General features: G+C 37.8%; 1 protein-coding gene across 2 annotated transcripts in view; it reads left to right on the top strand.

The window, feature by feature from the left end:
• The first annotated feature begins 21 nt into the window (after positions 1-21).
• RET (ret proto-oncogene) overlaps positions 22-10,560 on the top strand; it is a 78,674-nt gene continuing 68,135 nt past the window's right edge. For both annotated transcript variants that reach the window (XM_027649589.1, XM_027649588.1), the window contains exon 1: positions 22-173. In XM_027649589.1, the coding sequence (XP_027505390.1) occupies positions 128-173 (46 nt within the window). In that variant the 5' untranslated portion in view covers positions 22-127. The remainder of the gene's footprint in view (positions 174-10,560) is intronic.

Here is a 10,560-nt window from a genome sequence, read left to right as displayed (position 1 = left end):
TCGCGGCTCGCTGCCGCCGCCCTGGGCCATGGGCCAGCCCGACTAAGAGCCCGCGGGTCCGTCCGCAGCCCGGCCGGTGCTGCCCGAGCGCCGAGGCGGGGCCGCAGCAGCCCCGGCGCGGGTGAAGATGCTCTCGGCGGGGCGCACGGCGGGCGCCCTCCTCCTCTGCGGGGGTAAGTACCGCCGAGCCCGGCCCCGCGGGAACTTCGCGGAGCTTGGGTGATGGGTGTCACCAGCGCCTGGGTCCGGCACCGAAGATCTTTCTCAAAATACAGACAAGATATAAATAACCCTAATACGTTTTCTTCTTTTCTTAAGCGCTAAGTTAGAACAGATGTGAGTTTTCTTGTTCTTTAAATTTATGATGTGAAAGGGAAAAATATTAAAGTGTATTCCTATTCTAAGTTTTTAAAACGTTACTCCTTTTCTGCTTTCCTCCTCTCAGAGCTTTTTTGTATCATCAGATAAAATGCGTTTTGGATTGGTAAATGAAAATGACCAGAATATGAAAAGTTACTGAGTTGTAACTTAGATGATGCTATCCACAGATGCCAAGCTTCTAAAGCAAACAGCAAATCCATTATATCTCTTTTTCTTCCATATGGCTTTGTTTGCTGATGGATTTCTGACATTTACATGAATAAATCAAAGTTGTTGTATGGTAGAGAATGTAGTGTAACCTTGCACACCAAAAGTGGTTTTGTGAAAAAAAGCAAAGCCCAAACCAGTCCCATAGTTCACTAGTTGATTTAACAGTGGGTAGAGTGCACTATTGATTCTGTCTTTGTGATATCCCGTAAGAGTCTGACTTGTTCCTTCTTGTTATTTTCAAAATAATTATATTAGTTCACACCATTTTAAACTTCTTTCTGTAACTTCCAAAGATTATAAAGCTGCTGTTTTATTTCATTATTTTGTTTCATTTTTTAATTTCATTTTTTCCTTTAGCACGCTAAAATACTTCAAGTTGCCCATATTCCTTCTCTTCCTCGTACATTATGTTTAAGGCCTGATCTTCATAAAAACTCATTGGTACTGAAATATAGGCTACCTGGTGATAAAATGTGTAGGATATACTGCATCTAAACACTTAGTAAAAAAATAAAATGGGTTGTATCCCAAGACATTTCACTGTCAAGAAGAATTAGCCGTACTTGTATTGCTAATGGATGATCTATCATGCCTTCTTTGCTTTTATCTTCGACAAATCCATTTCCTTTAATGTTTTTGGCAGAATTAGGAGAAATGTAATTTACGCAAGTTCTTCAGCTGGAGGGGTATGTTTTCATTAGCCAAAATGATTCACATGCATTTGCTTGAAGATGATTTTCAGTGTTTTCTGTTTAAGTTGGACAGATGAGCTTACTCCAGTTCATGCTGTGATAGCACAGATTATTGTACATACTTAATTAACTGATGTTTGGAACTCCAAAGCTGCTTTCTCATAAGTTTTGGGGTTTGGGTTTATTTCATCATTTCCCTTTCAGTTGCACTATGATTAGATTTTACTTTTAGCTGTATGGCTTTATATGAACTACACTCTGAAACTTTCAAGGGGAAAAATTATTCTGTTCTCTATGTGTTCTCCCCACTCAAGATAGATATCTAAACCTTTCTAAGTATCAGACCTCAGCAGTTGAAAATAGTCTCAAAGACTTTTTATTATTAAATGTGACCATAAATTGTTAACTCTTGGATCTGTCCATAGTTTGGAGGAATATTATAGGAGTTAATTTATTTGAGTAGGGTAGGCTGCCAAATAGACTTTTTTTATATACCGCTTGCTTATACTTATAATTGCAAATATTTTGTTTAAGCTCTCAGCTTTGACTTAATTTTTACTAAAACTATGGGGAAGAAAAGTTGTGTACATTTATGCTCACACTTTAGTGTAATTGTATTCACAGTTATTTCCAGAAGTCTAACATATTAGAAATGTTGTATGAGTGTCTGTTGATGGAGAAGCACTGTTTCACACTATTTAGATGTGTGACACTAATTCCTATTTTATGGAATAAAAACTGAGTTGACAACAGGGGTAAGATGAGACATTATGTCTTGAAGGTACCAGCAAAATCCCTGCATTCACGGAGTTTCAGTTCAGAAGCAGAGCTATCTTAGGAGTGATGATGCAATCCCCTCATAGGAGGAGGAATGCAGTGAAACTCCAGTGGGCTCCATCCTTGGGGAAAGGCAGAGATTCTTCAATGGTAACTGTGTCGTGCTCTTGCCAGCTGTTGTGAAGGAATCTCTCTCACCTGGGCAAGACCTCATCATAGAGGATTCCCACCCAAAGTTAAGTTAACATGCAGTGATACCCTTGCACTCACCTGTTGTTGGTACACATCTTTGGTTTATCTAAATGTGGGGTTTTGAAAAGCTTAACAGTGCCATAGTTCTTAAAACGTGCTCACAACAAATGCAAAGGCATTTTACTAAGTAAGCTGGGGTAATCAATCTAGTGAGCTTGCTGTTAGTTGAAAGGATTAGATTTGGTTATTTTGTATTGCTGGGCTTCAAAAAGCACACTGGACCATTTGTTCTGAAGCAGAAAAGTGTAGCCTTGCTGCTTTTGCACCAAAAGTCTCCTGCAGGCACTGATATTAACATGCAGCAGCCTAGAAACAGTGAAAACAGAAGGAATGTTTCCTCTCAAATTAAGACTTCTGTCTCTTTCATCAATATCAATTAAAAGAAATGCAGGATTTTGTTACGGAATGTGTACGTGTATTTTTCAAAAGTTTCACATCCTATCAGTTGTAGGGCTTCAGGGTGTTTACTTGCACATCGCACTGCATGGCTTTTTGGTGCTGGACTTTTGATTCATTTCTGAAATCTCATTGATATCAGAGGAGGACCTTGTTCAGTTGAATGTAAAAAAGAGTGCCTGTGGAAAAGGCTTGGTAGGATTTTCTCATCTGGAAAGTAATTTTTGTTATTAAAAGGAATACTTTTGAAGAGATAATTTGTTTTCAGTGAATAAAATAAAGTTTGTAAGCATTATACTTTGCCTATTTCGTAAAATTGGATGGGAAACCTGCTGAAAACATTAGGGATCCTACTTCAACAAGTGTGCTCTTTAATAGAGATTTTTCAGCTTTTTCTCTGTTTTATTGACTGTGATATGAAACTACTGATGAATGTATCGGTTCTAATATGCATTTAGAATGAATTTGGATCTGTTTGGAATCAATTCTTACAGTATGTTTCCATGCTGCCAGGGTTACTGTTAATGTTTTATTTTGACCGGTTACAATTTACAGCAAGTCCTGGCTTAACTCATGTGTCCAGATCAAGGACAGACCAACTGTGCAAATATTAACATTCTTCTCCCCAAAGTTTAGATATTTTGTGTAATATTTGTTTTTCATGATAGTAAATGGATGCTTTCTCTAGGAAAAGAACACCTATGTGATTCTTCCAAAAAAAAAAAAAAAAAAGAAATCTCCTGTGCACTCACACCTTCAGATCAAAGCAATGCTGATCAGATCGAATGGTGAAGCACAGACCATTGTCTTGAGCCAGGGACTGGGTTAAGACAGACACAAATTTGTGTGCCTATTTTTTTGATCAGTGCTCTAGTCAGAAAATATATGATCAGGATTTCACTTCTGTTTTATTATAACCCTGACTGTGGGGTAAGGTCAAAGGGAATCTGTGAAGAAATATGAGAGGCTCTTCACTAGATACATGTCTTATTTGGGGAGGATCGAATGGTTATGTGAAAATTTCAGACCTCACCGCTCTTTTTGATAGAAAACACAGGATAAATTTCAGTGCTTTGGTTCCTTCCTACATTGTTACTTTTCTTTGCCCAGATGTTCAATATCTTACCTGCTGGCTCTTCCCCAGGCACCTCACAGCCTACTGGTGGCACTTGCCCTCTGTCTGGCCACCCTGCTGCTGCCTGCATTGGACTGTGAAACTGCTGCTTCACTTGCACAGGACTGACTGCAGGGTTCATCCCAGTGCTCCTGTGAACTACCAGGGAAAGTGCTTGGACCCTCTGTGGCCCTCTAAGCTTAGTGTCTCTCCTCATTCTGTTCCCATTCCCAGGTCCCTCACCTTCCAGTTCCTTCACAAATTAAATTTTGCACTGAAGTTCACAACCTGCAGCATTTTGCATTTCACAGAAAGTAATTTACTTTGTTGTTTTTTTCTAACTCATGCTAATAGGATCCATATTTGTGTTATATTTAGTTCCCTTGTCATTGTTATGTGCTCCCTTCTGAGGGTATGAGTCAGGGCAATATGCGGTATTGGTGTGATTAATTATGCCAATCAGTTTGTTGCAGTCTTGCTCTTTGGCTTCATTCAAGAGTTTTGTTACTATCATAAAGACAGTATAAAGGAAATGAATATGAAGATTACAAAACCCCACCATTTTAATGCTTAAAACTCATTTGTTAGGCTTTGATTAGCAGACAAGATTTCTCGTAGCACTAACATAAGCAGTCAGTTTGTATGGCAGTGTGGGTTCTGCACCTGAATGCAAGATGCATATTCAGTAGTGTGTCCACCTTCAGTTTTCCATCTGTATGTCATATTACAGTCTTACATTTTTTTTTCTTTTGCTGAAGTGACAGATATGACTGGTGAGAGCACGTGTATTTTGTTAATTTTCGTTTTGTCCCTTTCCCCTCAGTTTGGCACCTGAAAGGAAGGAAAGGATTTATTGTCTTGTTGCTGTACATCCATGCTTGGCACTGCTGGTCCTGCTCCTCCACAGTGCTCTCTTGCCCATAATGCAAAGTAGCAAACACAAATATGCCATGGGTTGGAAAAAATCCATACTACAGCAGCCTAGTGTTTTTTGGAGAGCCTTGATGTGTAAAGGTCATTTAGAGCCTGTCTGCGATGAGGAGAGGGTTTGCTTTATTCAGACATTGGCATCCTTCAGCTTTCTGGCAGAACTCTTAAGTTGTGCCAGCTGGTGATGGACTGGCAATTGTCTCCTGGTTTTGAAATGTTACAAATCGCCTGTAACAAATGCAACAAATTGGGTGTGTTTGTATTAGTAATAGTGACATTGCAAAGCTTTCCTGAACACAGGTGTTGGTTCCCTACGTGAGAGAGGTGGATGTTAAGATCATCCTCTTTCAGGATTGAGGCACGCTCATGCTGCAGTCTGTTCTTAGCTCTTACTTTCCACTTTTGTTTGGTTTGGCAGAAGCAAAGCTTAAAAATTCACCAAAATATTCTAAAGAAACTTCAGAATTGTTTGTTCTCCAGATGATTTTTTTTAAAAACTGTATTACATTTTGGAAAGCAAGTGACTGAAGCATTGCAAGGATAAATACAGCAATTTCTGTGGGAGAAGGGTAGATTTGAGGTTTGCATATTAGTTTGATTAGATCAGAATTCAAGTTCAGTTAACAGCTGTGTTACAGATTTGCTAATTGTCTCACACTCTCTCTCAGTTTTCTCTAAAGTACCGCCATCAAAAACTTTCTCCTTTGAAGATCATGTGCATTGTTGATTGACTAACACATAATTCCAAACTGGGGCGTATTGGAGCTGATGCAAAGTGGGGAAAACGCACTGGGAAACTTTACAGAATCTCTAGAGCAATGATGCATCAATGAAAAACAGCATCAGAGAAGCTGTAGAATAAAATCTATTCTGAGGCTTTATTTTTACATTGTGATCCTGTCTTTCATCAGTGAGATATATTGCTCTATTCCACAGTGTTTTGGCAAAGTCATTTTGAGCCTTTTGATGAATTTTCATGTTCATATGTTGCTAGTTAATAAGGTTATTGAGAAAGTTTTTGTTAATAAAACAGTAAGTCAGCTGAAGTGTGAATAGCCAGAGGTATTCTACTCCTTTGGGAGTTCACCTTTTTTAAAAGGTATCTGAAGCGATCCCTTTTTTCCCCACATGAGGAAAACACAAAACTGGTTTTGTTAAAGATTACTACATAGAAGTAGATGAATAGTTTCAGATTTCTAGATCTTGAAATGAGACCATAAACATACCAGGCACATTTTTACCTATGAGATGCCATGTGAATCTGCTGAAGCGAAGATGACCATCAGCGCTTTAGAGCTTAAGGGAAAATTGGTGTGATTGCAGTCAAAAAAAAAAAAGGAATTGGAAAATTTGCTGTGGTAACACTGCCAAAAATGTTGTTTGACTGAATTACTTTAGAAATTTGGCTGATTGTAAATCAGGTGATTGTAAAAAGAAAATGGATATATGACTCCTAATGGCTGTCTAATGGCTTTTCAGTGTATGCCTTTAGAAAACTAATTAAACAATATATTTAACTGATATAACAAAGTTGCTTGTGTTGCTTTAATGGGTGGTTGTTTTTTTTTCTTTAGTGTCCATTATGGCTTTCTTGTAAGTGAGACAAATTTCAATCTCAGATAATAAAATTAAATCTAGGTTTTTCTCCTAATTCAGAGACACCAGGTTTTCTGATATGGGCAATTCCATTATCTGTTCTTTTCACATGTGAAATAGCAAAACTCGAATTGACATCAGTAGACAAGAATTTCACATATCTCTGAAGCCCCTTAAAGACTAATTTTGCCACTGAATTAGAGCAAGCATCCAGTAGTCCTATCAGTGCCATTCCAAAAGTGGCTTGGAGATGAGACTTAAATCTTCCCAGTGGCTTAAGGACACAAAGTTGGTATTGCAAAATGTAGATGTATAATTGTGGATAGTTCTTTACCATTCTTACATCAAGACCTGATACCTTCAGACTGGCCCCTAACACAGATGGTGCAGAGCAGCTCCCCTTGACTCCCTTAAGAGGTGATAGTTCTGCACTGGTTGGCTTCTGGAGGTTTTTGGCATTTGTTAATAAGTTTGCCTTCCATATTGCAATATCTGATGTGGACTTTAAAGAGTATTTCTGTGCAAAGAGAAATAAGAATGTAAGAAATATCAATGGTTCACAAAATGTTGGTGAGAATGGATTGGATTCACTAGGTTATCTTCTCCACCCCATGCCACTGTGTTGCTCAAAAATTACCTCCCATGTTGAAAGTAGCTCTTTGTGTTGCTGCTGTGCATTTGAGGGGAAGGTACTGACAGCCAGTATTCCTGCTTGGTCAAGAAGGAGGGTAATAGTTTAGATTAGTACAAATAAAATGGAATATAAAGAAAAGCTATGGTTTCCTGACATTTAGCCCATAACAGTCTATGGCTTTAAAAAGCTGATTTAAAATAAATAAATAAATATTTATATTTGGATGGGAATACCCAGTATAGAATGATTAATACATACGTTTATGATGGTCAGTCATCTCAGAGTAGCAGAGGGTTTGAAATGTGTATGTACTCTAGGGCAGCAATCAGACTTTCTTTTACACAGAATAAAAGCAGGAACTGGGAAATTATATGAACACATATTGCCAAATTGTTTTGTCCAAGACTGTAAGCCAAAAGAGTGCCGTTCATGAAATCTAAATAATAGGGAGGGGGAAGAAAGAGATACAAACAACTCTCACCAGGAAAAGGCTTAAAGTTTTGATTTTACTAGTAAAAGTTTATTTTCCAGGGAAAAAAATACCAAAAATTCAAATGGGGAGTAAGAGAATGGGAGTGGATTTCAGTAGAGGGCACTGAGTGTTATGTGAAGTTGCACTGTGATGATTGGGATGTTCTGAAAGGACCTTTGGAGAAAGTATCCGATGCTGATTATTAATAACAGAAAAGTGCTGCTTTGGCACCTCCAGTATGAAAACGTAATTTTGTAAAGCGTTTTAACAGAGCTTTCTCCCATCTCTGAAGTGCTTAGGCATATGTTTAGGTTTATCCTGTATCAGCAAAATGCTTTAGACTGAGAGTGCTGCATCAAAGCCCTGTAAAGAATTGCACAGCACTTCCCAAAGTTAAAACTCTGGCAGTACATTCAAGTACCAAATGTCTCTTTGCTACCATTTGATGTCAAGTTCCCCTTTCCTGGTGTGTGCCCAGTCTAACAACTGGCATGGCTCCGAGGTGCAGGTTTCCCTGTTGTGTGACTACCATATGACAAGTCAGAATAACATCTCAAACTTCTTTTGCTGTGTGCAAAATACAAAGACTCACCTAGTTTGGGAGCTGCATGTGCTACTACTCAGGCGTGTAGGTGAGGTTAGCTTGCATAGAACTCTGTATTGCCTTAGTTTACAATATCAAGGCTGGTTTATTTAGAGTTGATTTGGATAGCTTTGTTCTCCCTTGTCACTCAAGGTTTAGGTACAATGTTCCTGACTGCTTCTTCTATGTGACTAAGGTACACATTTGAGATACTTTTCACTGACAGCATGAACAAAGTTGTGTGTATATATACAGAGAGAGAATGATTTATTTAACTGGATAGTTTTAATGGGTAGCTTTTTTAATAGTCTGACTTCCCTGAGTTAGACCAAGTAGGATGTCCTTAAAGCTTTCTATACGACTGTGGTTTCTGTGAACTCTAGATATTTGGCAATGGTTTCTGGTGCTACCTTGGCTCACTCATGCTGCTTTTGAACCGTGAGTTATATAGTAGGTACTCTGTTTATTTTGATAGTCAAAGTGCCTTTGAAAAGAGAAGCAAATATAAAAGAACTGTGATTATCTTTTACTGCTTTTGAGCAATTCTGGATAGAGCTTTCTCTAGCTGAGCCTGTGGATGTCAATGAAATAAAAATGAGAGAGATGATTTCTGTACAATGGCTCATCCCAGTTGCAATTACGAAAAGAAAAAAAAAAGGCAATGGGAATGTTTAAATTTTGGGGTTGAACATACAGGTTTTGAAGTAATGAAGAGGAAACAATATGGCTGTAATATAAATTTTATTGCACATTTCAATTTAGCATTGCTGACATGCTCTGAATGAGAAAGCATTTTAAACAGTTTTATTGCTTTGGTAAACTTTTGCCTTTGGGAAGATCAGAAAAGTTGTCCTAAGTTGCTTTGCTAAGGACTTTTTGGCTAGTGAGAGAGTTTATAGCATACATTTTCCAGATTTTTTTTGTACTTAAAAAAGGAGAGAGAAAAAACCCAAACATTTGAAACTTAGCTTCTGTAGATCCAGCAACAAGCAGGACATCTTAAGAGACTGCGATAGATCACTTATAAAAGCTCTGCAAAAACCAGAACCATTGATAAAATTATTTTTCTTTACACTATTGAGGAATTTAAGTGAGCCTGTTGTTGGGAAAAGGGTCTTTATATAACTGTTTATTTTCTTAGATTTCAGTCTAATAAAATTTGAAATGAAAATTGGACCAAAAATTTAAGGGCAGTAAACAGCTTAAGAAAATAAGTAACAATGGCAAGCCCAAGGTTTTACTTCTTGCCTTTTTTTGTACTCCCCTACCCCCCTTGCCCTTTATTTTTTTTTTAATCTGGCTGCAAAAGACTATTTTCATTTGTATTTTTATAACTTTTCCAATAATTTATTAAGCTTTGTCTCCTGGGATCGTGCAGTTAGGTGTCAATTTTTCCCTTTTCGGAAAACTTTCTGTCCTCTGTCTTTGCACAGACCCTTTTGGGTTAGCCATCCTACGTAACTGACAGTTAGAAAGCAAATTAGAAGAATCTGTATTAGTCTCTACTTTGGCTTTTTAGAATATGTTTGTCCACAACACAACTTCTGGGAGACAATACAGGAAATGTAGGTTGTTCAAGTATTTAGATTGGTAAGCACAAACTCAGTTTAGCTTGAATATAGTAGTTACACGTGTCAGAATAATGAGGAGACTGGTAACAAGGACTTAATTTATAAAATGTTCTATTGCTAAAGAATCCTTATGGCAGACGATTTTTTTCTCTTTCCACTGGTAATCCTTGGTGATGGTGATAATGTAAGAATTACTACACAGAGTCACACTAAAAATCCACCTGGCACAGTAGTTTATTTCCTGGTGATGCCTGGAGTATCCGGTTTTGAATGGTGCATTTTGGCCTTCATACTTCTTGGAATGCAAAGGGAAATAATAAGAGCTTTGGAAATGCTGGTTTTGAAGAAAAATAGAAATAATCGGCAATATTTATTTACAGAGTTCAAACTTTTCAGTTTATGCAGAAATATTATAAAGATGGATGTAGTTGTGGAAATGACACGAGACATAACAAATGATATAAGGAAAGCATTTTGGTAGCAAGCAGCTGCAGGAATCTCTCGTCTGAAGTCACTGTGGGATTTCTGTTACTTGAGAGGATCTTAAGAATGGGTGGGACAGCAATGTATTGATTTATTGTATTGGTTATATATAATTGATCCTACCTTGGATGGGTTGGATGACTTCTCTTGGAAACTTTTGACTTCATCTTACAGTTTTGTGCTTAAGGTATAAGAAAAAGGACAAATACAGCTTTTGTATGTCTGTTGAAATTAATGTCTAGTATCTGATCAATCAGGGCTCTTTAAGAGAATGTGATAACTTGTGTCTGCAGTTAATGTAATTTGAGAGTTGATAGCAAAATACTTATGTTGTTAATCATCAACAGCTGAATAGGCAAGAGTTAGATGCCTTTGATATCAAGATGAGCTTTTGGAGTTTCTGGTTTTCAGAATATCCTCAGGGATGTATTTGATATGTGGTGGTCTTTGTCTTCTCAAAAATCGGGTT

The sequence above is a fragment of the Corapipo altera genome, unplaced genomic scaffold, assembly GCF_003945725.1.
Source record: "Corapipo altera isolate COAL_440 unplaced genomic scaffold, ASM394572v1 53, whole genome shotgun sequence".
In the NCBI taxonomy this organism is placed as follows: Eukaryota; Metazoa; Chordata; class Aves; order Passeriformes; family Pipridae; genus Corapipo; species Corapipo altera.
The sequence above is the reverse complement of the archived record's forward strand: the minus strand, read 5'-3'. Positions and strand labels throughout refer to the sequence as shown.